This window comes from Heliangelus exortis, chromosome 8, assembly GCF_036169615.1.
Source record: "Heliangelus exortis chromosome 8, bHelExo1.hap1, whole genome shotgun sequence".
Taxonomy (NCBI): domain Eukaryota; kingdom Metazoa; phylum Chordata; class Aves; order Apodiformes; family Trochilidae; genus Heliangelus; species Heliangelus exortis.
In genome coordinates, this window is record NC_092429.1 from 11,478,252 (window position 1) to 11,505,653 (window position 27,402).

The 27,402-nt window shown below is 39.3% G+C and overlaps 2 protein-coding genes across 3 annotated transcripts in view; both read left to right on the forward strand.

Moving 5' to 3' along the window:
* The window catches only part of HYI (hydroxypyruvate isomerase (putative)), a 199,374-nt gene extending 196,911 nt beyond the window's left edge, over nucleotides 1-2,463 (forward strand). The window contains exon 9 of the mRNA XM_071750431.1: nucleotides 2,452-2,463. Coding sequence (XP_071606532.1) covers nucleotides 2,452-2,454 — 3 coding nt within the window. The 3' untranslated portion in view covers nucleotides 2,455-2,463. The remainder of the gene's footprint in view (nucleotides 1-2,451) is intronic.
* Nucleotides 2,464-23,083: 20,620 nt separating this feature from the next.
* ST6GALNAC3 (ST6 N-acetylgalactosaminide alpha-2,6-sialyltransferase 3) overlaps nucleotides 23,084-27,402 on the forward strand; it is a 220,775-nt gene continuing 216,456 nt past the window's right edge. The window contains exon 1 of one of the 2 annotated variants that reach the window (XM_071750435.1): nucleotides 23,084-23,333. In XM_071750435.1, coding sequence (XP_071606536.1) covers nucleotides 23,316-23,333 — 18 coding nt within the window. In that variant the 5' untranslated portion in view covers nucleotides 23,084-23,315. The remainder of the gene's footprint in view (nucleotides 23,334-27,402) is intronic. The other variant, XM_071750436.1, reaches the window with a different exon arrangement.

Consider the following 27,402-nt stretch of genomic DNA (forward strand, 5'->3'; position numbering starts at 1 on the left):
GCCAAATCCTCAGATTAACTGGGACTGGGAGATGACAGATTGCACAGAATGAAGGCCCACAACCATAGGTAGGAAATGACAAAAACCTTGGCTTTGGCAAAATAGCTGCCCAAAAGCAACTCTGGCCAAGCTAATCACAGCTGCCTTCTGATTGCCCAAGCAAGGCTGAGCTGGTTTGTTTGCTACCAAGTGCTTAAGAAGCAGATTGACCTCCACAGCTGCTACAGCTTGAACTCAGGTGAGAGAGCTGCATTCTGAAGGGGCAGCTTCTCACCCTGGGTTTGCACTCAGAGCAAGATGAGAGTTTGTTTGGCGTTGGAGAAGTATGGAAGTATTTGGATGTGCTCCTAAAGGTTGGTTCATAAATGAAGCTGTATTGATGAGGTTTTATTAGCTGTGTTTTTGTTCTCAAAACATTGTGTTTGCAGTGTTGGCTTTCTAATAATAGTGTATTTCAAAGTATCTTTGGGTGAGCTTTGCTGTCTCTAAAGTGGGTCAAGTGCTGCCTGGTATCTGTGTATTCAGGATAGTGACCGCATGTTGCCTATGTGTCCTTTTCAGAATTATTTTTTCTTTCATATTAAGTAGAAATTATTTCTCTTTTTAAACTGTTGAACTAATGAGGACTTCGAAGTGTTATGGGAATTAACTTAAATGTTTTTATGGTGCTGTCTTTGAAGATGTTGAATACTATTTAAGTGCTAAGATTTAAATATGGGCTGTGAAGAAGTTGCTGCTGGTTGAATTTTCAGAGTCAGCATGTTAGATAACACTGAGTTTGTTAAGAGTTTTCCATAACTTTCATTCTACCCTTACAAAGTACGAACAGCAGAGAAAATTTCTTAATGACTTTGTAGAAAATAATATACCTCTGCTTCTTTTATGAATACTTAAACAGCTTTAGAGCTGCATATGGATTTGTAAACTTGTACAGAGTATTTAAAGGTTAGTGATGGGAACGGAAGTGAAAGCCCATCATTGGCCTGGGCCTCTCTCTTGTGTCACTACTGATGCCACAAATAATAGATACTTTGTAGTTCTTTGTTGTTTCTAATTTTAATCCATGCATGTGAAACAGAGCGAACAAACAAAGCTTTTATTCTGTGCACTACAGCCTGGAGGACAAGGAAATACAGATGGGCAGGCCTCAGATGGGAAGGTTATGAATTTTCCTCTGAATGAAATACTATTCTGATGAATTCTATAGCATATATATGAACGGGTTAAGGCATTCTGCTAAATATATTGTTAAAATTCCAGAAAAAAAAAAAAAAAATTCAATATTTCTTTGGGGGAGGGGAGGTGGGGGCAGGGCATGGTTTGCAATAGATTTAGGTGGTGTATTCTATGCAGAAGGTACGAAGTTCTTCCTGAAAATTTCCTTATATTAGTAATTAAATATAATGGAAACTTACAAATACATGCACATCGGGATTGATATGTTTCTATATTTTCCTCTATAAAGTCTACCTGAAAAATAGCATTGACTCTTTGGCAGAGTGTTCAGTAAACATTTAAAATGTTTATTCTCTTAGCTTCTTATGCAGGCACGTTTCAGAAGGTTAAAACTTTAAGTTTGAAAGGCCGCCTTCTGACTGGAGTAAGGTTTTTTTTTTGTTTGACTGTTTTCTCACTGGAGAACTGAGAATGTGTCAGACTAATCTGAGAAGAGTTTTTGTGTTCCCCAAGCAAACTGCAAAATCAATTATTTGCATAGCTCTAGTCTTAATTGTATCATCTGCTATTGTGTATTCTCAGGAAGTCAGTACTGCTAGGATGTGCTGGCGTGTTTTCAAACCACTTAAAGTGACAGCTTGTATCAGTTTGATTCTGTGATTTACTATTTTAGCATAAAGATGGAAGCAAAGCTATTTTTTGTTTCTTTCAGCAAGAAGCTTTGTTTCACTTAATGGTATTTTACTACAATTAATCTGATGTAGAATAATCTTTGTAACATATTCTGAGTGGGATGCTGTAAGGATGTTTTAAAAGAAACAGAAAAATATCTTCTCAACAGGACCAGCTCTTCTAAAGAGAGTGAAAGGCCAACGAATAGTTGGTTTCAATTTCTCTCTCCTTTTTTCTTTAACTTTCCAAAGAGATTTTACAAACATACTTTGGTGTAGTTATCAGCATGAAAAAGCACAGAATGCCTGTACCTGGCCAAAAGGTGATGCTATAGTGCAGAAGCTGTCTGTACCAAGATGTATTTTTTGAGACCTCCTTAAATCATGAAATGGAGTGAAAGTTTATTTTTTTTTATTTATTGCAAGCCTCAGCATAAATGAAGCACTTTTTGCTGATTAGGTAGAGAGACAGATTTATTATGAGAGTATGCTGGATCTGGAGAACTTGTGCTGGAGATGGAAGAGTGTTGCTGCATGAAAACATCTAGGGATAGTTAGTACTTAGTACAAAGCATTATTTATATTGGCTGGCAAAGCCAGGTATTAAACCAAGGAGAACTACACAAAGCATGTATAATTGTACTTGGAAAGCTCGTATTTGATTTTTATGATATGATGGATATTTTTCCTACAAATCAGGGTTCAGTCTCCCATTTTAGGTGATTTATCTTGCTGTGCTTTGCACGAGGTAGATACGTGAACCCTTTATGAGGCTTTGGCAAGGGTTATCTGGGAAACATGGTCAGTATTATAAGTAATTAATGAACTGGTTGAAAGATGCTGCTCCATGGCCTGGAGAAACAACAGGAGAGTACCCTTGCAGTAGACAGGTGACAGTGCAATTGGTTTTTTTTCCCCAGTCTTGCCAGGCATTGACCACCTTAAGATGCAAGTGTTTCCTAAGCACTGTGACTTGTATGCAATGAGTTGTTTTGCCAGCTGGAGCCACCAATAGGAACTCAAAAACAAAATTGGAAGCTCTTGTAGAAGGACAACACTGTCCAAGTTTCATTGATGCATATGGGTGACTTACACACATTCTAGTTTAGCTTTTCAGATTAAAGAAAATAACCTTCAAGCTCAACTCATAATTCTAAAATGCCTGCAGAAGCACCTAACCACCTTAATATGGTACAAAGAAGCACACTAGATATAAAGAGGGAATTTTGACTTTGGTTCATTTGCTTATTCTGATACAAGCCAATGTTATTTACTTTCCAGTACTGGGTTGGATGATGAAGAGTAGACAACACCATACCATGAAATTGCTACTCATGAGTTTTTGTGGTATCTATATTCACGTTAATATGTTTAGGTAGTTACTTAGCCCTCTATGCAGTCACATCCCATTTTGTAGATTCACTCATACAAATATTTACGTTCTGGTACCTGTCAGAAATTGGTGATAGCTTGGATAGCCTACAGAGAGTCTCAGCTCCACAGGCTGAGCTGAAAATGTTTGTTCCTAGTTCAGCCTGAGGGGTCATGAAGTGCCTTTGAATCTGTGCAGACTTTGGTGTTCTGGTGGCTGGTGTGTAGCCAAGCCAGGGTACTTTTTTGGCCAGCACTGCTCCTGGGACACATGAAAGTTATTTTGCATTTGTTTCCTGATGTTAGCTGTGGCACCAGCCACCATGAGCTGGGACTCCTCACCGGTAGATGTTACCTTTACTGGTCTCCACCAGTACCCTTGCCACACTGTGGCCAAGTACAGCATGTGGGGTAAATGATGATCCCACTGCAGAATCCCTGACACAAAAGGTTGCCAGGATGTCTTCTTTGAAGGTCTGAATAATCTCTGTCCAAGGAGATAGTTGAACAACATTCTCCTGTTTCTTAGCAGACGTTCTGTAGTTGGCTATTATGTAGGATACAGGCAGCAATACCTCTCCTCATGTTTTTAATGCAACAGATTTTTACTCAAAAAGTTGCGAGTATCTAGTAGAGGTATGCTGGGTTTGGAGTGGTGAAGAGCTGCTCTGTTACTGCAGGATGTGGTTGTAGGAGATCTCTGAAGACCTGGCTTATGGAGTTTTGCAGCAAGCTAAAGGTGTTATTTTAGCTAGGAGGAGGGGACTGACTTGGGAAGTACAAATGAAGGACAATGATTCCTGCAATAAATGCTGTTCCCTTCTGCTGTCATTCTGGAGACTATAATCAGTCAATTCAAGGCTGCTCAAACTCTCTAAATAGCAGGAAAACATTTAACTGATATAAAGTCTCACAAAATCCAGTACTAGAAGAAGAGAAAGTGCTGGTATTCAGCCTGGGGCTTTGCTTTCATGCAAAGGTCATTTGATTACTTAAAAGAATAAGAGCTATAGTAGGTCATGGTAATCATCTTTCCAAATATATAAACCCTATAAAATATATAAATTCTGTTCTAACACTTCCCTATGTGTTTGAGTATTAAGCTGGGGAAAGGAAATCTGAAAGTAATTTAGTCACATATGCTTACATTACTAATTATTTCTTCATTTCCTACAGAGAGTATGCTGGAAATGGGGACCATCCAGCATGGCTCAAAGGCTTGTTTGTTTGTTTTGCTTTTGTCAGCTTGTAAGGGTCACTTGTGCTGGATGGGAATGCGTAGCATCAGCCAGCAATCACATGAAGGGTCCCTGGCAAGTAATGGGAAAACACAGATCACAAGTCTGAAAATGCTCATTAATGATGATCTGTTTCTGAGCTGTTTCTTAAGAGGACAGGTGTAGGAATAAAGGCAGCATGTATTGATAGCACAGAACAATTGATGGAGACAGGCTGGTTATCACTCAAACCATGGAGTGAACCTAGCCCCGGGCATGCTAGATAAGCACGGGACTTTCTGCAGATGCAGACCCCCTTGCTTACAAGTATGCTAGATAAGCACGGGACTTTCTACAGACTCCCTTGCTTGCAAGATCTCCTGAAAAACAGATGAGTGGTGTAAAACAGAGGTTGTTATCTCCCTACCATGTAACTAATCGCGTAGTAACATGCTAACTGTAACTAATCAATCAGGTAATTCCATATGTTATGCGAGATAAGAACAAGGTATATAACTGTGTGTAAGAGTACGAATAAACGGAGTTAGTTTGCATCAAACTGTTTCCCCGTCCTTCGTGCGGCAAATGGTGACCCCGACGTGATGCTGGACGTGACGCCGGGGAACTCGACGTAACGCCGGGTAGAAGTTGCTGAAAGAAGCATCCGGCCGCAGTCTCCGATAACGTTGGATAGGCTGAAAGGAAGCCTGGAAGTGGGTGGCCACCCCATTTTGCACCTCCTCGCGATTGGCAGGTGAGATCGGAGAAACGTTGATATGGGTAGTCAGAGTTCCCATGAAGAAAAGGACGTTTATAAACTTATGAGAGAACTGTTGCTTAAGCAACAGAAAGAAATCTCGGATCATGAACTTAAGCTCATGTTAAAATGGGTTCGTGATAAATTCCCAGATGTTACTGCTGTTACTATCTTTAAATCTGAACTGTGGGATAAAGCAGGGGTCCGTTTATGGGACCTGAGCACGCGAGGGGATCAGGAAGCGATCAAACTCCTTTTTTCCTGGCGAACAGTATTTGAAGGGGTTAAAGCGCGGGAATCGGGACGAGCAGACACTCCTGCCGCTTCTGCAGTTCCCAGCGCCCCTCCGCTACCAGAGGGAAGAGCGCAGAAAGACGCCCCCCCTGTCAGAACTGTAGCCAAAGTAACCAGCCCGGATTTGCCGAACGACGATCCGTTCGAGTCCGATCCTTTCGATCCGGGGGGAGAGCCAGATCTGTTTCCTGATGATCACGATCCATACGCGATGCCACGCGGCAAGGTGCTTTCGGATCTCCAGGCTGCCCGCAAATCTACTGGACACATGAGATCTCAAAGGACAGACCATTGAAACAATGTAAACTTACAAACGGGTGTCAACAAGTTGTGTTAACAGGTCTTATTGACACAGGCGCCGATGTTACCGTAATCTCCCAAGCTAAGTGGCCGAGCCAGTGGAAATTAATTCGCACTGCACAGCCATTAGCAGGAATAGGGGGAATTGGTAACAGTTATCAGAGTGAAGATATTATTCAAATCATTGGTCCAGAGAACAGGGTAGCTAGCATTAGACCTTTTGTATTGCCAGTGCCATTGAATCTGTGGGGAAGGGATGTTTTGTCACAATGGGGATTACATTTGGAAACGGGTTTTTAACAAGGGTCACTGTAGAGGGGCATGAAATCCCACAATTAACCTGGAAAACACAGGATCCAGTGTGGGTGAACCAGTGGCCCTTATCAGAAGAAAAACTTAACGCCCTAGAACAATTGCTACAAATTCAATTAAAAAAGGGACATATAGTCCCAACTTTCAGTCCGTGGAATACTCCTATTTTTGTAATTAAGAAAAAATCAGGTGGTTGGAGATTATTGCATGATTTACGAAAAGTTAATGATGTTATGGAGCCAATGGGAGCGTTACAACCAGGTCTCCCCTCACCAACAATGATCCCGCGGGAATGGAATTTGATTGTTATTGATTTAAAAGATTGCTTTTTTGATATTCCTTTACATCCTGATGATGCACCTAAATTTGCCTTTTCTGTGCCTAGCATTAACATGGGAGCACCTCTCAAACGCTACCATTGGACGGTTTTACCTCAGGGCATGAAAAATAGCCCCACAATTTGCCAGTGGTATGTGGCCAAAATATTGGCCCCAGTACGTCTTGAATTTCCAACTGTAATATTGTATCATTATATGGATGACTTGTTAATTGCTGCTGCCGCTGAGGGTGAGTTACAAAAAGCAATAGAATCTGTGTTAACTGCCATCGATCAGGCAGGTTTGAAAGTTTCACCAGAAAAAATTCAAAAACAGGCCCCCTGGAATTATCTAGGGTGGAAAATTACCAATCATTCCATAATTCCGCAAATGCTATCGATTAATACTCGGATAGCCACACTGCACGATGCTCAAAAACTTTTGGGATCTATTAATTGGTTGCGACCCCTTTTGGGTATTTCAAATTCTGAATTGGCTCCTTTATTTGATCTTCTAAAAGGAGACGCAGATTTACTAGCTCCTAGACACTTAACACCCTCTGCGGAATCAGCATTACAAAGAGTTTGCAGAGCCATCGAACAGAGGCAAGCTTCTCGGTGGGACCCTAATTTATTCTTTCAATTAATAATTTTAGAGGATGGTGTAAAATATTGTGGCATGATTTTTCAGTGGGACACCACGCTTACAGATCCATTGTTGATTCTAGAGTGGATTTTCCTGCCCAATCAATCCTCTAAAACTATTTTACAGCGGCCAGAGATGTTTTCTCAAATCATTATGAAAGCCAGAGAGCGACTGTTAACTCTTTCCGGCAAATCTTTCTCTACAATTTATATGCCTGTTACTGAATTGTATCTTTCTTTTCTCCTATTATTACAGACTCGGCTTATGTAGCAGGTATTGTTCTCCGAGCAGAAGCTTCAGTGCTCAGAGAAATTTCTAACTTGCAACTGTATAATCTGCTCAGAGCACTGATTGATCTTATCAACAAACGGCAACACGCCTTCTTTATTATGCATATCAGGTCTCTCAGGTTTTAATGTTTCTCTGTTTGCTGACTTTTCAACTGGATCTTGCGAAGCAAGCCCTTCACTTGGAAATTGTTCAGCAGAACTGATTTTGGGGCTGACAAAGTCACTTCCCTGGGATCCACAAGAATTAAATCTATTGGGGTCCCAGGCAGTCGGCAATGTATCAGGAAACTGGACACCTACTTGCATAGTCTTTGGTCCTAAGTATGCTGCTAGGCCATACCCTGATACCTGGCCGGACATCAGTCCTACATCTGGAGATTATAGACTGGGATCAGGATATTGTGGGTACAATGGGTCTAAGCCAATGCCGGTGATAGGGACTACACATAACCCAAAAGCTAACATTAAACTTATTTGGGTTAGAAAAACTGCTAAGGCTTTGCCCCCCACAGTGTTTTTGATCTGCGGTGATAGGGCTTGGCAAGGCATTCCACGTAATGCGGTAGGTGGACCTTGCTATCTAGGCTCATTAACCCTTTTTGCTCCTCGCTATGCTGAATTAAGGCAGATAGTTAACCCTATATATCATGCTCGTAACGCAAGAAGTCTAGGCCTCACACCACAGTGTGATGATAATGTTAAGCTTTTAAATGTAGCTGCTAGAACTGCTTTAGCTCTTTTTATTCCTGGTGCTGCCGCAGGAAACGCGCTTACTAACCTCGCTAGATTAGCATGTTGGGCTGAAAAGCAAGCAAATATTACTACTGAAATTTTAGATAATCTTTTAGTGGATCAAAATAGTTTGCGACACGCTTTATTGCAAAATCGTGCTGCTATAGATTTTTTATTGTTAGCCCAGGGTCATGGTTGTCAGGAGTTTGAAGGCATGTGCTGTATGAATCTCTCTGATCATAGTGACAGCATCCATGCAAGCATCATGCAGTTGAAGCGTCACACACAGAAGATTCAGCAACAAATAAACCCTCTCGGCGATGCTTTCACAACCTGGCTTCATGATATGGGACTTACAGGATGGCTTTTATCTTTTGTTAAAATTCTTTGTTATACTGGGTTTGTAATTCTGATTTTGCTTTTGTTATTGCCTTGTCTTTTTCAATGTATCCAGCGAGTATTTGATAGAACTGTTTCTAAAATTTTTCTTGTGCAACAGAAGGGGGGAGATGTAGGAATAAAGGCAGCATGTATTGATAGCACAGAACAATTGATGGAGACAGGCTGGTTATCACTCAAACCATGGAGTGAACCTAGCCCCGGGCATGCTAGATAAGCACGGGACTTTCTGCAGATGCAGACCCCCTTGCTTACAAGTATGCTAGATAAGCACGGGACTTTCTACAGACTCCCTTGCTTGCAAGATCTCCTGAAAAACAGATGAGTGGTGTAAAACAGAGGTTGTTATCTCCCTACCATGTAACTAATCGCGTAGTAACATGCTAACTGTAACTAATCAATCAGGTAATTCCATATGTTATGCGAGATAAGAACAAGGTATATAACTGTGTGTAAGAGTACGAATAAACGGAGTTAGTTTGCATCAAACTGTTTCCCCGTCCTTCGTGCGGCAGACAGGAATTTTCAACAGACTTCATTCACCAGGGTGTGTTATGGACAGCGATGGGGGAAACAGAGGCAGTATTTTTCTCTGAAAGCCTTCACAAGAAAGAGACCAAAAAGAATTAGTTCCAAAGAACAATTCCAATCCCTCTTCTCCCAGGGATTACCTTTATTTACATTTTGATGTCTTGGCACACCAGAACTGTGAATGGTAGTAGGCATAAAGACCAAATGAGACAATACACCAACTTCAAGGGAGTTTTGAAAAGTGAAATGAAAAAAATGGAGACAATATGAATGTCTTCTTAGTATAAAAAGCAGATGAGAACATTACACTCCTTCCTGCTTATCTAGCATCACGTTTGGCTAGTTGCAGGAAATAGTATGTTTTGTCCCTCCAACTCTGCAAAAAAAAAAGGATTCTTCAGAAACAAGGAACCCATTTGAAATGAGTCTCACCACTGAAGCCTATTTATTTATTTATTTAACGCACATTTGATTAAGCCAATTCCTTTATTTTATTCCAACAAGAAATAGTAGACTGGCTGTGGGTCCCTGTTCAATATGCTACTGGCATTTGTTTTCAGACACCTGGTGTCTATTTCTTCATTATTCCTTCTCTTCTTGAGACTGATTTCAAAGTATGATAAGACAGGCCTAGGGGCTCTGCTTTGCCTAAGCATGTCCCAGACAGTTTTTGCTTTATGTTCTTCCAGACATATAATATAACCTGGTCTATACCACTGAATTAATGGTATTAATAAATTTTTTTTTTTAATGAAAATAAATTGCTTGGGCCACAGATAAAATAAGCATAAAAATGCAATGTGTTATTTAATTATTACTGTTCTCTAGCTTTGTGGGACTATGTGAAAATAAGCATAGCATTTGGATAATTTAGGCTGAGTTCACATCCGTGCAACCAGAATGCTGCACTTGAGACGAGTAGAAGGGAAAGGAGAGCAGCAAGGTCACAAAGGGCAAGTTAGAAAGCTCTGATGCGGAAAAATAATTCAATCTTCTCACCTGGAGTGTCTCTGTTAAGTACAAGCTGTGAATTGCACTGCTGTAGTTATGAATGGTGTTTAGGAACTGCAATGAGCTGTTGTATCCAACCAAATAGCATGAAGGGGAAGGGAGGTCAGTGTATGTGCTTGGATGCCTCTTCAATTTGTCACTTTAAAAGTGTACTTTCTCTGAATACTGCCACATGCATGTTCCTAAGCAGAATTCTTCAGTGGGAATTGGAGGGCATGATGCTAACAAGTTTAAACTCCAATGTTATTTTATGTTTCATTGCCCTTTGAAATCTTGGCCAAAATATACTACTTTTTTTTCCATGGCAGTGATTTGCCTTTCTACCTACAGGGGCAAGGCCATGGCTAGAGGAATTCACATTAGAGCACTCTGTCTAAACGTGCAGCATAATCCCATCACAAACAATCTGCCTTGGATGTCATTAATGCCACACTCAAGTATTTTTCTTGTTCTTTGTGACTGCTAGAGTGCTGGCAACAAATTCCATTATTACACTTCCAGGAAGGTTTTTTCACTCATTCTTCCCAGTGCAAACAAATCTAAGTGTTCACTATGTACGTGCTTAATTCATTAGATAACTGAGCCACTAAAGTCTGAGAAATACAGTTAAACAATTTTGAAGGCTAATGTGAGGAAATTTAAGCATGTTCACAGAAAAGAAGCTAATAGCATGATTTGATATTTTTGCACACACAGAGGCATATATATGTACCAAATAATTGGTTGGTTAATTATCTTGTAGCTCATGTAATAAGGTCCACTCTTTCAGATTATGCTCTATTTTGGGGTTGCAATATCTATATAGGAATAGCTGATATGAAATTTTCCAATTCAGTGTGAAGATAGAAAGCTTTCTAGCTTGCCACGACATGCACCTACTAATATTTGTGTGATGTGACTGTCTCATCTATTTCAAATTTCAAGACATTTTTCATTAAAAAGATAAAACGTTTGTAGCATTTTTTCTCCCATAATTCTCTTCCTGTTTGCAGAACAACACTGGTTTCATGTGTCTCTAATGCAGAGGTCAAGCTTACAGAGCTTTGTTGAGTGTGTCTGCCATGTGCTCTGTTAAAAAGCTATCATAGCTCCACTTCACTTATTGTTTAATAATTATTTTCCTGGATCTTTCCAGATAACAGATGGGTTTTTCACTGTGATTGTGTTACAGTTTCGTTTTTGTTCTCTTAAACCCCATACACCAAAAATTTATTTTGCCTGATGCTGAGTCTCATGAAGCAGATCTTGGTCATGTTGCTGTGACCTCACATCTCTCTTTGCAGCTATTCTCAAGGAGAGATGGAATAGCATGATAAAACCCCAAAAGCTTTGTTCAAAGTGGAGCTACTGGCTGAATGTTTGCAAAACTCAGTTCTTCCTCACTTCCCTAAACTTATTTTGTGTAACACTTTGGGCTGTGCACAAAAAAGCTACTATCAGTACAAATAATACTTTTCTTCTGAAAGCTGGGTAGAAATATACTGGGCACACTGTAGAAGTGAAAATGTCACTGAATTCTCAAGTGGGTTTAAGATAGAGCTTTGAAAGGTGAGGAATTTGTTCTCATCTAAGGCTGATGTTTGAGAAGCTATTTTTAAGAAAGAGAACTTCACTTTAGAAAAACAGTTCCTATTTCTGTTAGTGAAAACAGAATTATACACAAATTTGTCAGCTCTTAACCCAAACCTGATGCTGGTCTATTTAACTATTCCAGTCAGTGGCCTCACGTCTTTACCTTCTGATACTGAGCTGCATTTCCTGCCTTGAAGGAACTGCTGATGCTTTGCTTTGTGTGATTTAAAAAATAGTAACCAGGGGAAGGAAGGAAATGCTCTCAAAGCTGCAATAGAGGTAATTGCCTGCCTGACCTCCATTATTCTGTATTTCCCCCAACCCATCATGTTATCCCAAGACCTTACAGTCCTGACTGAAGCCTTATTAATATTACAGCACTAGGACTACAGCAACAGCAAGTGCGTGGCTCACAGAAGCAAAATGTGACTGCAAGGCCTGATTTCCTTCTTGATTTTTTGCAAAAAGGGAACACTTACTGGTTGTGGTTATATTAGAGTAAGATTTTTACAGGGCTGCAGCAGCTGTCAGTTCTTCTTGTCAGCAGAAGGTAGATATGTGTAAACTTACAAAGCAAATTGTCCAAGAATACAAAGGATGTGACAGAGCTATTACTGTCCTTCATATCAGAGCTGTCCTTCCTGATGCTTGTGAACCAGCTGCCTCTCAGCTGTTTGTGACCTCACTCACCTAAAAGGCAGGCTCATCTCTTCCTACTACAGAAATTTCTCTAAGGATTGTGATTTATACCAAGAAGGACATAAATAAGGTCCTGGGCAAAATCAGTGGAAGTGGCCATCTTGTCTGTGGTATCCACTTCTGCAATGATATTTCATTAACAGAATTAAAAGGTAAGATTAGTCCAATATAATTACATGCCTCCTCAATTCCAAATTCAGCATCTCTACATTAGTTGCCTTTAACTGCAAAAGGTAACTTTATTTCAGGTGAATAAAATGGAGAAACTCTGTGCTTGCAGGTATGTGTTGCCTTTACTCTTGCACAGAAAAATCTAGGCTATCCAGGTAGTCAGACACTTTCTGATGTCAACAGCCATCCTGATTGCATATGCACTCCAGAATTTAAATTGAATCAGCCCTTATCATCCTTAATTTACCTTGTCCTGACAATCTCTTCCTTCTGTGGCTGCTATACAAGGTGTCTAAATGGGCATAACGTCAATCTAACTCCTAGTATATATTTTTTCAGAGTAATGAAATCCAGTGCTGAAGTTTCTCCAAATGCTGTTGTAAATTTTATTAAAATGGAAAGCCAGACACAGGAAGTTTATCTCCAACTGTACAGCATTTTCATTATCATGTACTGCAGCATTTTAAAGAGACATCTGAGCTAGGGGAAGACTTCTGTTATGTCTTGATAAAGAAAATCCTAGAAGGCTTTGAAAATAATAAAAATGTTATAAAATTCTATTATAGTGTGCATGATAAATCACAGGCTATCTTAAGCTTTGATACTTTGTGGGGTATTGTATGGTACAGAAACACTGTAGTTTTATTGAGATTAATCCTAGTAATAAATCTCTGGGGGAAATGAAATGAGCAGCGTTACCCACCTGAGGATGATTAGAGTTATTTTCTTTCCAAATTTTTTTTCTGTTTAAATCATATCTGTCTATACACAGTTTATTCCCTCCTTGGTGTTCACACAGAACATTATTTGTACTTTCCTTGAAAGAGAATCAAGGTGTTATGTGATGTGTAAACACTAATGGCTGCACTATCAAAAGTAAGGACAGACAAAGGAAAATTATATTCTGATAATCATTTTAAAAATATAGAAGCAGGAAAGCCCACTACATCTTGCACACTAATGTTAAAAATCTGCATCGTAAACACGTTTCACTTAGACATTCTCAAATGTTTTTGGCTCCAAGTTCTGGTTTCTTTGCTATTTGGACCTAGGCTGTGACTATAGTGCAACATCAATAAAAACTGCTGAGGGTACTTTTACAGAGACTTTACAGTCTCTAAGTTGTAGTGAGGGAGGAATGATAAGTATGGAGGTTTGATTTTCATTTTGGAAATGATTGTGATTGAAGACATGATAAATCTTTCCTGGAGGTACACAGCTTAGTTCCAGCGAAAACTTTTGAAATTGAGTTAGCATTGGAAACCTGGTATATTGCACAAAATACCACTCAGTCAGTAATGTTCCTCACTGGCTTAAGATGATGCATGGTGGGATTAGTTGCCCAAAATTTTGGCTTTTTAAAGATAGAACACCAAATAAGTGTCTTTTACCATTAAAATATGTGTATGTATCTTCTACTTTCAGTCTTGGGAAACTGTTAACAGAGGACTTACTGCCTTTTTGAAAACCGAAAATTTACTTAACAAAGCATCAGGACCACCACAAGTCATAAATCATCAAAATTAACAAAACCACAGCACTTCTAATTGTCTAGGGACCATTGTAAGGACTTTATTCGAACGATTAAATGGTCTTACTCTGAGACTTCTTGTTAAGTTATTTGTACTCTTAAAATATGGTGAGTGGGTTTTTTTGATTGGTTGTGTTTTTGTTGTTTTTTTCCTTTTCAAAGTTAGCATAACAGTGATGTATATTTTTTCTGTAGCTTCTAATTGAGAAGGCTACATGGATAGTGATGACTTAAGTTGTAATCTGCCTATTAATTGGCAGATTTGGTAGACTCAGCAGTCAATATTACCCAGATTGGAGTTTGTCACAGGACAGTATCTTGCCTTTCTTTGCTGCTATGACAAAAAGTTCTGTCTTGTACTCTAGGCCTGGAAGTGACTGCTTTTGTGTGAGTTGGTTTCTGAGGACTGGTGTACCAGGTGGTCCTGAAAGTTAAAAAAAATTTAGGGGCAACCCCACTGAGTGCCACTTTAACAGCAGGAGATGAATCTGTGCCTTATGATTTCTGGAATACTGAAATAAATTTGTACTAAATAACAACCCTAGGCATGCAGATTTTCAAACGCCAGGCTTATTACCTCTGTAGGGTAATTCTGTTTAATTTGGTAAAATTATCTCCTAAACATCATGCATAGCTTTAAATGATGTGACCAGTAACATGGTTTTTGTTCTATTGCTCCTGACTTGTGTTTACATGCACAGGTTGGCCAGATGCAGGCTGAGAGCTGCTCTTTAATATTCTGTTTGCTTCTCCTTGCCCAAGTGTGGCCCTGTGCCACCTGTTACTTCATGACAGTGAATGCATTTCCTGAAGACAGGATGCCTAATTTTCTAATGGACACTCTTATGCTGTTCCCTGAGTTATGACATATTCACATTAAAAAATTAAAAGTGATTACTGCTTTATAGGAAAGAGAGAGAATCACACACACACATTTAATCCATTTATACTGTTGTCCAGTGCAGGGTGTCTAAGATGGTTTTTTTTTTTTTTTTTTTTTTTTGAGTACTTAGCATTATGTATCAATTAGTGTGCTCAAAATTTAATTCCTATTACCTTAAATTGCACTTGCCAGTACTCAGTGCATCAGTGAATAACCCAATATGGTTTCAAATTGTGAGCCCAGAAAATGAGGGAAAATAGCACCAGTGCCTAGCTGCTAATTGCAGAAAATTTCTGATGGAGGCATGTTCAGAATTCACCTCCTCACTGCTTTTTTCAATTATTTTAATAATAAAGTGGCTTCTGCAGTTTTCTCTTAAAACCATTTCTTATTCACTATATAATTTTTAAATTTTTTCTAAGTAAGTGAAGCAGTGATCCTGTAGGAAACAGCATATTCATGTCATGCTGAACCACCATTTGCACTTAAGTTACATTTTTTTAACTAGAAAATGGAGGAAAAACAAACATATTAAAAAAAATGCCTTTTGGCAAAGAATTGTGTGATAATTTTAAAAATCTGAGATCTGCATACACAGGCTGAGTTCCTGGTGTTACTTGACTTGTGTGTTTAATTCCACAACTGTATTGCATGTTTCCAATAATATAATTTGTGTGTAATTCAGTTTTTGTGTTTGGAACACTAAACCTTTCAAGTCATGGTTGCTGATTATTCCAATAAAGGCAATATCCAAAAGTTCTCGAAACCATTAATCACCTTACGTCCTCTTATAACTTCCTCTTTTTATCCTCTAGTTGAGTATCAGGCAGCATTGTAGAAAGCTGTGGCAGGAGGCAAGTTTGTCATCATTACAAATTTGTAACATTGTCTCTGCTGATCAGATGCTAATTATCATGTTGCATGTGGTATATTTTGTTAAAAGTCCAATATGATAGCTATCAGATGCTTCAGAAGATATAAAGGTCATTCAGGAGAATGTGTTTTTATAATTTGAGACATAGACTCTTTAAAGGACAGAAAAGTTTCGCTGCTGTCTGTTTTCATGGGTGAAAGTAGCTTTAACAGCAAGGTAGATATTTTCTTCTCTTTAGATCCAGTGAAGCAAAGTCTGTTGCTGTTGGAGCCCAGCATGATGGCTGGCTAATGTTTCTAAAGGCTGCAAGAAGAGTGTGGTTTTAATAGAGGAGTAGGATATCTGTTTATTTGGATTCAGAAGAGTAAAGCTCATCACATGAGATCTGTTGGCAGCTTTTGCTGTTTCTGTTTCTCAAGCTGTCACTAGGTAAGACTTCAAATACACCAAGAAGTCAATTTTACAGGGAGTATTCCATGGCAGGAATAAAATGGGATTTCAGTATGATAGTTTGAGTGTTTTTATAACTAAGGAATAAAGTAGAGAATGAAGTTTAAAAACAGGGATATGTAGGTTCCAGTGACTTCATGAGCATGTCTGCAGATCTCTCCATATGACACCTTTTAACAAAAAACTCATTGCTTAGTTTTCTGGCATACAAATAATCTTATTTTCTTTGCATGTCTAAACATTGAGGACATAACTGAATGAAATATATCAAAGAGAAAACACCTGTGGAACACATTTTTGTTAATAAAATTACAGTCATCATATTACAGATCCATTGAAACATTCTAAGTACTGGTAATTAATGTTGCTCAATGAAACAAGACCTCAAGTTCCACTTGGTGCCAATTTGTATCCTATGTGTGCTGCTGCAATAGAGCTGTGTGGGTCAGCAATTGTTGCAGAATTAGACCCCTTTCTGGTTACATTTTCCTGTTTTAATGTTGAAAGCCTGTAACTACGAAATACTCTAAATCTGAGACAAAGATAAGGAAAAAATTATTTGACTGTTCTCCTTTTGGATTGTTGGTTGTTTTGGGTTTTTGTACCAAAATAGGGCATTTTGTGATGCTATGATATGTAATAGGATGCTGAGCAAGGTAGCTCAGATCTGATGATGCTGTGGCTAAGTCCCTCTAGATATGTTACATGAGAATGGTCAAAAAAGCAAAACTCTTTTTTTCTCAGAATACAATTAATTCTTTCCTGCATGAAATAAATCTGTCTTTACTGCTGTGCTTTTAAGGGTTTCCTTTGAAGTGCAAAGAAACATTAGATAAAGCCTAAGGAAGGGAGGACAGTTTTGTGGTGGTTGTTTTTTTTGTTAAAAGATGGGCAGTTTGGATAATAAAAGAGCTTAGCCCATAAAACCAGATGGATGTTTGAAGGAAGCACAGCAGGGAACAGGCTCTGTTTCTGCAGTTCAAGAGAAGGTATTCTCCTAAGCTGAAATACTGGATTTGAATTTTCTTTTCCAACTTAGGGCCTTCAGCACTGTGATTGAAGTTTCACTGATTCCTTTTCCTAAGCTCCTTTTATGGGAACAGGTGTATTCTCCAAGATAAAAATCTCATTAGAGAGCAAATTGGCATGGATGTATCTAAGTGCAAAATAATGCAAATATTTTTGTGATATTGGACTTATAAAAACAGTGGATCTGTAGGGCATTGGTAATAGGAGCAAAGAATATAAAAAGTTAATAGTGGAAATAATAAATTTGTCCTTGGCTGAAGAAAAGCCTGTCAACAAACCAAATTATCTTGTCAGCAAAGTTAACTTTAAATGACAGTGCATTTTCAAACACATCACTTAGCTTTTGAATGTCCTTCAAAATACAACTGTTAGGTTTTCTTCTCCTGGAGGCAGCAGTAACTAACACAATTATTTTGCTTCCTAGTTTGTCTCTATAAAAATAGTAGGTGCCAAAAGCAGACACAGCACTTTGCTGAGTACCTTTGTCTGTTTTAATTACAGGGAAACTGCCTGGGAAGATGGACACTGCTCTTCTCTGAGCCAGGGTTTTTCTTTTCTACATTTTGCATTTCATTTGTTATGTTAAAACAAATTTACAAATAACAGAACATTTACTTTTTCATTAGTATACAATAGAACAATCTGTAGTTCAGTGTAAAATGTTTCCTGCTTAGCAAGCAACTTTGAAAACAGAAACCTGAAGCTCTCAGACAAGTTTGGGTTGAAACAAAATGTCAGTGTTCTGACAAGATTACTGATCTGTTATGGTTTGCTTTATCCTGCTTCTGGAATTGTCTACAGGTTTTTCATTTTAATCTCTGGATGTCCATGCATTTAAAAATGTCTTGGTTTAAAATTTTTCTTTTAAATTGTAAATATGTATTGAAACATTTGTAATTTGTATAGAATCATATACCTATATACCACAGATATAGGATAGTCTGTAGCCTTTGTATCCTATAAAAAAAAATAGCATACTTTTCACCTTATTTAAGTATTTGTGTTAGAGAACAAAGAGAAAATACTTTCCTAGAATTTTTGGGTCTGGCCAACAATTGATTTTTTTAAAAAATCATTTTATTAATTTTTTTTCTTAATTAGAGTTGGGAGGCATGGATTTGAGTGTATGTGTGTGTGTGTGTGTATTAGGAAGGCGCTGGGGCTGGAACTGAAGAAGATGCAAGGTCTCAAAGTGCTGTGTGGCTATGCTGAATTGTTACCATGGCACTGAATAATGGTGAGGTGATGAGCTGAATATCTAATAACGTTCATGGTGCCAAGCAAGTCTTGTCTTCTGCCAGTAAAACATATACAAATATTCCATAACTAATTTTTTTTTTTTTTTTTTTTTTTTTTTTTTCCTTTAAATGCAGTGTAGATGAATTGTTCTGAGAAGGAAGCTGTATTGGGTAGTGGATACTTCCAATGGGGCTCTTTGACTTATCAGTCTATAGCATGTTTGCTTAAAGATGCAGGGATTTTTTGAAAAGAAAAAGTAGAATTCAGGCTGTATCAAGACCTGTGTGCCCTCCTCAGCTTCTGGACTTCAGACAGAGTGTGGTAGGAATTTTCCTCTGAAATGAAGCACTCTAGCTTGATTTAGCCTATCATCTTACCTAAAAAGTTTGGCTCATGAAAGTTTAAACTTACATGTAAAGTTTGGATAACCTGATAAGATTTCCTATTCAAATCATAGTCTGTTGTCTGTCTATCACCTCATGTACCTCTGTCTTGTCACTGGGCTGGAAAGTAGCTTATGTTGCTTTCCTCTAATGGTGAGTTACATGAGGCAGGGCAAAATTGATAGCGAATGTTGGAAAGCTGAGTGGCCTGGATAAGAGTGGAGTGGATCTGTTACTCCACCACTGGCTCAGGTTGCATCAGGAGGGTGAGAAATGCCATCTTGTCTGATGTAACTTTGTAGAAGCAGCAAGTGTAAAAATAGTTTCTTCTTTTTCAGCACATTTTCATTAGATGAGATACTGTCTGATTTCAGCAGTTAGTTTTCAGACTTTACTTAAGCAGGCACTTATAAAATACAGAATATGCAACTAATGTCTTAAACCTTAGGTCTTATCTCTTTGTGGAGTTTTGACTTTAAGTTCTTACCATAAGAACAGGTTTGTCAGCTACATGATGTCCACACACCTAACAAACCAGTCAGGAGATGTTCATGGCACAGCCTAGCCCAGCATAACCAGACAGACTGGCAATACAGAGAACATAGCACTTGAATGCTGGTATTGTGTAGCTATATTAATCTTTGCAAATTAAGGTTTAACCAGCCTTCTCCACAAAGGATTGATTTATTATGAAAATTAGTTTTTAAGACCTTGAATTGAAAAGAGCTGCTGCCCAACCAAGTATATTTTTTTCCAAGGTTGCAGCTCGATAAGAATGTATTGGCAGGATTTGAACTAGATGGCAAATATGCAAGGTCTTTTTCCCCAGAACTAGAAGTAGTGACATTGTGTGGCCTGTCACAATGATTCAGATTTGAAAGGCAGTTTCCATACTGCGTTTGACATCCCTACCAGGCAACAACAAATGTGTTCATTTTGGATGGAATGTTGCAGGCATGACTGAAATTTGAGTGATCCATGTTTGACCTAAAGCTGCTTTCAAGAACAATTTAAGTTCAAGTAAAACACTTGATGGGGCTCATGGAAAAGATGTGCTTTTATAACATTTGCTTTTATAATTTGGTGAATGCACTTCTTCATATAGTTTCTGAGGTGAAATTAGCTCAGCCCAAGGCCGGGCTATTTGCTGCTCTTATGGGGAATCTCAGCTAGAGTCAAACCTTCAGGTCTTGAACCCAGGAACAAATGAAGTGGAATCTCATATACTTCCTTAAAAAAAGTGTGTGTTTGTCTGAAAGATGTAGGTTTAGGTTTTCTCTAATTAAAAGTTCTAGAAGAAAAAACTTAAAGCCTTGCATGTTTTTGTGGAGAACAAACACAGAGCTTCTCGTGGCTCATTTCAAAGCACCAGCAGAGCATTGTCTGAAACAACAGCAGTGACTGCTGCAGGAATCCCTGGTGGCTGGAGATGCCAACAGGGGCTGTGGGACCCTTTGCACCCTGTGGGCAAGTCCTGGGCATTTAAAGCACTTCTAGTATTCCAGAAGACTGTGCTACTGTATTTCACTAAACTAAGAAAATTTAGAGGGGCTTTATCTACTTGTTGGACAATCTAATAAATTATTTTTGTTATGCACTTAAAAAGTGTCATACAAGCATCCCAGCAGCCAGGTGAATATATGGTTAGATTCTAGTGAGTCACGGAGGGGAAGAGAAGGGTGGCTGTTGCTTAAGTGAAGTAATAATGAAGTATCTTTGCGATAAATGTCTGTTTATAAAAGGTCATAAAGTTAAAGTTCACAATATTTTGTCCAGTATGGTGTTTAGAATCAAAGCATGTGTGTCAGAGGGATGGTTAGACCAAGACAACTACCAAAATATCTGCCTTTCCTTAGGGAATATAATTCATTGGAAACCCCTTATTGCTTTGGACATATTGAAAAGGCTGACCTTTTCAGGATAGTTTATCTCCAAGTCTCATTCCTTTTGCTCTTTACAGAGCTGGTAAGGTGGAGGTGGGAAGGCTTTGGAATATGTTTTCATTTATTGAAGATGGAAACTCTTCCCATGCTGTTGTGGTTTAACCCCAGCCATCAATGTGGAACTGCTTGCTCACTTCTCCCTGGTGGGATGGAGGAGAGAACTGGAATAAAAGGAAGAAAGGTCATTAATTGAGAAAGTCAGTTTCATAAGTAAAGCAAAAGCCATGCATATAAGCAAAGCAAACAAGGAATTAATTCACTACCTTCCTATCAGCAGGCAGGTGTTCAGCCAGCTCCAGAAAAAACATCCATCATGCATAACAGTTACATGGGATGACACATGTCATAACTCTGAACATCCTCCAACATCCAGCCAAACATAGGTTTGCTGGACCTATGTAAAACTATGGTGCACTGGAGGGGTGGTGTAAAAGCCAAATACAATCTGGCATCTTCTAGTGTACAGGAAGACAGCCAAGGAGCATGAGCTGGAGAAAACCTTCCCAGTCCCTTTGTTCTGCTCTTGGGGATGATTTGCTACTGCATAAAAATGAGGACAGTTAATTCCTTTAATTTCTACCTCCTTTCTGCCTTGAGGGATTGCATCTGAGCCGGAGAGGCTTGCCAAGCAGGAACAATAGTCAGATCATCATAGAATGGTTTCAATTGTAAGGGATCTTAAAGAACATCTAGTTCCAACCCTGCATGGGCAGGGACACCTTCTACCAGACCAGGATGCTCAAAGCCCCATCCAACCTGTCCTGGAACACTTCCAGGCTGGGGGCATCCACAACTTCTCTGGGCAAAGAGTTCCATTGTCTCTCCACCCTCACACTAAAAAATTTCTTTCTTATGTCTAATCTAAATTTTCCCTCTTTCAGTTTGAAGCCATTCCACATTGTCCTATCACTACATGCTTTCTCCAGCTTTCCTGTGATCTCCTTTCTGGTACTGGAAAGCCTGGAGCCTTCTCTTCTCTGGGCTCAACACCACCAACTTTCTCAGCCTGTCCTCATAGGAGAGATGCTCCAGCCCTCTGATCATATTCATGTCTCATTCTGGACTCATTCCAAAAGCTCCGTGTCCTTCCTGAGTTGAGGGATCCAGAACTGGACATAGTATTCCAGGTGGGGCTCTTGTAAGAGTGGGGTAGAGAGGGGGAACTTCTTCCCTTAATCTGCTGGTCACACTTCTTTTGATGTGGCCCAGGATATGGCTCTCTTTGTGGGCTTAAGCACACATCACCAGCATCATGTTGAGCTTATGGGTTATTAAATATTGGTAATTAAACATGTAGTACAGTATTGAACCCTTCTGGATTCCATGTATTAAGTAGCTCTCTGGCAACAGTTTTGTAACATTAACAGGAGTGTTTTGGCTGTGTGTAAAGAGGTGCACTCCTTGCAGAGACAATGAAGACATCCTCTACAAGTAATTTATTAAGGAAGAGGCAGAGCTTTTGTGTGTGCTAAAGCAGGAGAAGTGAAGCAATGTAACACACAAGGAATACAGGAAAAAGGAATTCAGAGTAGCTGCCAAGTACAGAAAATGCAGTTTCAAGATGTAGTAATGACAAGTACTGAGCAAGTGTAAAAGGGGAGAAAAAGATGACAGGGGAAGCAACAAATATGAAGTGAAACCTTTATAATAAATAGAGAATGATACGTGAGAGAAGAATTTTAATTTAATGAGAAAATATAAAATTTCTTCAACAGCTGAATGTATTTATCTGCAGTTAATCCCACTGCGATGTGAGGAAGGCCAAAGAAAGTTCAGAGAGCCTTTATTGGACTTGCACAAATAAAAAGAAAAAAGAAGAAAACCCAAACCAAATCTTTCTATTCCCTGTCACATATCCCAGCCCTACAGCAGAAGGCAGGTGCAGCACAAGGTGAGCACCTCTGGTGGGATATTTATGTTGGCTGCTGATAGTGATTGGCTCTCTTAGGGAAGCGCTTGAAGCCTTTAGACAAAGGGAAGCCTGCTGTACAGTCCGAAGGGCTGCAAAAAAGCCCATACTTCAAACTGTTATTCAGGCTCTAAAAATCCTTACGTTGCTCATTAGTGTGAACTTTCCTGACCAAGTGGCAGCAGCTGCCTCCTGCGAGCATTTAGGGAGCTGCACAGGGGTTAATTATAAACACGCAGCTTTTTTCCCCCCAACCATTGCAAAACATCTGTGAGGCAGAGATTTCCATTTGTACGTGGAGTATTGCGGGAGAGCGTCCCGGAGCTCACAAAAATACTTGCGGGAGCCATGAATCAAACCGGGTCATGTGACGAAGGGGAGGTCCCGGGCTGGCTCCGGGCCAGTGGCAGGAGCTGATGGGTGGAACAAACGGGGCATAAAAAGACCAATATGACTAACGGAGCCTGGATGCGTGGTACCCTTATTTGGATCTACAGGAATGTAGGCTCTAGCAGTTCTGCAGCTCTACCAGCCTTTTGCCTGACACTGGAACTGCTGCTCACAAAGTAGAATCCTGCTGCTCTGTGGTAGGAAGGATAGAGAAAGAACATGGCCTGCATTTTGAAGGTAAATCTCTATCTGTTGCTTGAATGCATTGTTAGAGAGCCCCTCGCTGCTCAGAAGCATGGATTTGGTATGGTCCTATTGCATCTTAGTTGTCTTTTTGAATACTGGCTTTGTTTGGCAAATGAATATGGAGAGATTCTGCAATGTACAGCTGTGCTCTGCTTCCCTCTGCCATCCTTTTCCTCTTTCCCTGCATTGTCAGAACTGCGAGCTGTAGGCTAGCGGGAAGGGAACTGTGTACAGAATAAAAGGAGGGGGGTGAGGGGCTCTGGTTTGTTTCAGCTGACTTTGAGCTGAATTCTTTCAGGAGCAATAGCATTCGGGCAACAGACTTTCAGAACAAAGGACAAAACAGGGGAAGTTATTTTCTTTTTCTGGCCGTGCAGCATTTACTGCTTTTAAAACAAAGGTTGCAGATACACACAGCTGTCCCGGTTGCTCCTTAAGCACACACTCCTCTGCTGAATTTACCGAGATCTACATCCTCCACACAGATGTATTTAATATTTAACTACATTTGGTAATGAAACTACCTATTTCATGGATGTTTTTTCCCCCTTCACGCCAGCAAATATCAGTGTAAACTTACCGTGTGATCGTGTGCTTTCTCCAGCCTGCTTCCCTCACTGAGATAAAAGTATTTGCAAGCAGCATGTCACGGAGATGGAGGGAGCATCACTAGCACCGAGTATTGAATGAAAGGGGAGGAGGCGGAAGTGCAGTCAGTTGGGAACAAGCGACGTTTCTTTCCTCACGCTGTTGTCACTTGCAGGGAGTCACTCCTGTGCTTGGCTCCAAAGTGGTTCGTTTCAGGTTCATTTGCTACCTGCCTTCCTCCTTTCTGTGCATATTTTGAAATCATTTGCACTCTGTTGCTTTTAGTAAATAAAACTCATCTGTGAATGATTTGTTATTTTCAGTCTGATGTCCTAACAAAGGGCTGATTATCCCAGACTTTGGGATGGTCTCTCATAGTAGTTGTCTTGAGCATATTGGCAAAATGGATAAATTACAAAGTTTCAAAACAACCCACAAATAACAAACACTCCTGTGTCTTCTTGTATTCAATTTCTATAACTATTTTTTTTTGGTGTTCAGCTTTACAAACAACTTTTTTTTGCTGCACTGTTTCCCCAGTTCATCCATTCATTCATTCATTCATTCCATCCCTACTGCTGGGTCTGTGTTGCAGATTTTTTTGATTTTTTTTTTTATTCCATTAGCATGTAGGTTGTGGCAGCTTATATTAATATTAATACAGCAAAGTCTGCCTCAGGTGCAGAAATTTCCCTGAACTAGCAGGTTCTGCTTAGAAATAGGTGATAAAAAAACCTCTTTAAGCAGGCAGGTCTGATGCAATTTACAGTTAAATTGTGACTTGGGATGAGAACCATGAATAGAACCTGGCTTCACAAAGATATGCATGTGTACTCCTTTTTAAAATACTCCCTAAATTAGCTTGAATCTGCAAGTGATCAGACCTTTTTTTTTTTGTTTGTTTGTTTTTGACTGTGGAAAGATCACATGCAAAATCATTGCTCTGGCCCTAACACTTAAATAAAATAGCCTTTTACAAGAGAACTCTATCATCTCCTTCCCCTTCCCAATCATTTCCTCTGCACAGTCTGGTGACACAGTCTGCCACAAGCATGACTTCTGCAGAGCCTCCTCTTTAGAATTTGAACTATAGCACAACAAACACCTTCCCTCTGCCAAGGCCTGGAACTCCATTTAGTTGTGTTTCTGATGATTAAATCAACAGATAAATTGGTGTTCCTTGACAGCTCTTTGCCAGCTTAATTCTTAATCTTGTTAGTACAGGAAGGTGCAAGGATAAGAAGTGAAACAGATATGTGAAGATTAGCTTTGCCATAAGGCAGAATGGACTTTCTCAGACCGATATGCTACGGGAGTAATTTAAATGTCAAGATCAAGATACTTATTGGTGTATAAATTTTTAATATATGCTTACAGTTACTCCACCAACTTTTACTACAACAAGGAAATTCAGGATAATATGTATATTCTGATATGGCACTTAGCTAATTCCTTCCTGAAAACAGAAACCTGTTACCTTGACCCTCCTTCTTTCTCTCACATTTGTCCTAACTTTCTTTTATTCAGTCAGTAGCCTGAGTGAAAATATTTAAAAAAACAAAAAACCCACCTCGACCAAATAAACAAAAAAACCCATCCCAACCTCCTTAAACCACAAAAGTAAAAAACAATCCATAAAACATCTGTGCTATAGGTATAGATTTTAACTAGGTGGTGGCACAGTGGATGGGGAGCCAGCAGAGCTTTGCGTTCTTGCTGCTTCTCACCCCTGAGTGCCTCTGTGGCACTGACTTGTGGCTTGCCCTGCCTCTGTTCCTAGATTTAAACTTCTTCTACTGCCCTTCTCACTCATTTCCCCCTCTTTCATGAAGATATTGAGACTTGTTGAATGTTGGAATTCTGTATATGTGAGAGTTTAATGTAAATGAGATTGGATAGAGATATCTGTAAAGTGCAAAGGACAGAGATGGGTATTAACCACTTGAGGTAACTCCAGTCAATTATTAAAAGAATATTAGAAAAAGTTTGTAACCTTTAGATACCAGAACCTCCTCTTACTACGACTGCTGAATGAAATACTCTCTGAGTGTAGCCCTTGTAGAAATGCTTGGGAAGGGGGTTCTTCCTCAGGCGGGTGCTGTCTCTGGGGGGTTTGTTGTGCACTCTCTCTAGGGAAGCTTCTTGGGGATCTCACTGGTCATGGCTATAGAAACTTTGTCTCCTACTCAGTAGTGGAATAGTCTTGTTAAAAGCAGTGAAATGTTCCTCTGTTGAGGAAATGCAGAGAAAGAGGTGAACTCTAAGATGCAGGATGTGTTTTTATTTTTTCTGTAATATCATAAAAAATCATGGCAGAATAGCTGAGTGGTGTGTAGGCATTTCTTGGAAGGAAACAGTTGATCTCTGCTTGTTACTATGGTAGCTATGTGCCACCTTGCTGATTGCTACATCTATGTTGCGCTTTGCTGACTACTAGATTAGCAGAGTGATTACTATTTATATAGCCATTTTTATCATAAAGATGTTGAACTCTCTAACTTCCACTGCATCCAGCCACTGACCCTATAAAAGGATGACAGATGTTGTTCAATAAATTACTTGAAAGAAATGCTACTCTTTTGCATAATTGAAAAATTATACTTCAGTGCACCTGTCATCTTACAATAAATATAACATGAATAATAATGATGCTCCTTAAAATTTTGATATTCCCCACTGAGGACTGAGCCATCATATTTTAAAGTAAATAGAACAGGTTCACATAAGCTGCACTTTGCAGGGGATTGTGCATTCCCCTATTTATAAACTCTTCTCTCTAAACAGAAGTTTAAAGAGGATGGCAGAGGTGGATTATATTGCCATCATAGTACAGGTTTAACTGTATAGGCCTAATGTGGTAGAATTTCTTAAAAATGTCCTTGTGTGATGGACCCATACAGTGAGAACTAAGTGCGTAATCCAGAAAGAGGTTTCCTTTGGTTTTGTATGCTGTGTGTATTAACTGAAAGACGAACAAAAGAGACTTTATGTGTCTATAGGCTGGATGTGACCTTCTACCAGCAGAGACCACGAGTGAGTTGAAACTTTCACTGAAATTCTGTGGTCTGCATAGTATTTGTACAATGTGAGACAGTGCTCTTGTTACCACAGCTGATTATGAATTCTCTCAAAATAAGTACGTGGCCAACTAAAACCCGTAACTTCTGTAATTAGATATTTTTTAAAAAAATCTAATTCAGAGCTCAAAGGAACTGCTTTGCAAAATGCAACTTACAGGTTTCAACCAAGCAAAACCCTTCACACAAGCACGGGCTTGTAACAGTTCTGTGCAGGATGCTGTCAAAACTGACCATACCTGTGTGTTCCTCTGATTGTTTTTCATGTTTTCTCTCTGTTGTTATCTCAGCTGGTTTAATTAAATCCAAGTCATTTCCCCCTTAGTTTACATGGTAAGCAGTTTTTGGCAGGAATTTTCTTTGAGAATTTTCTCTGGGTGTTCAATGGCCTGCAT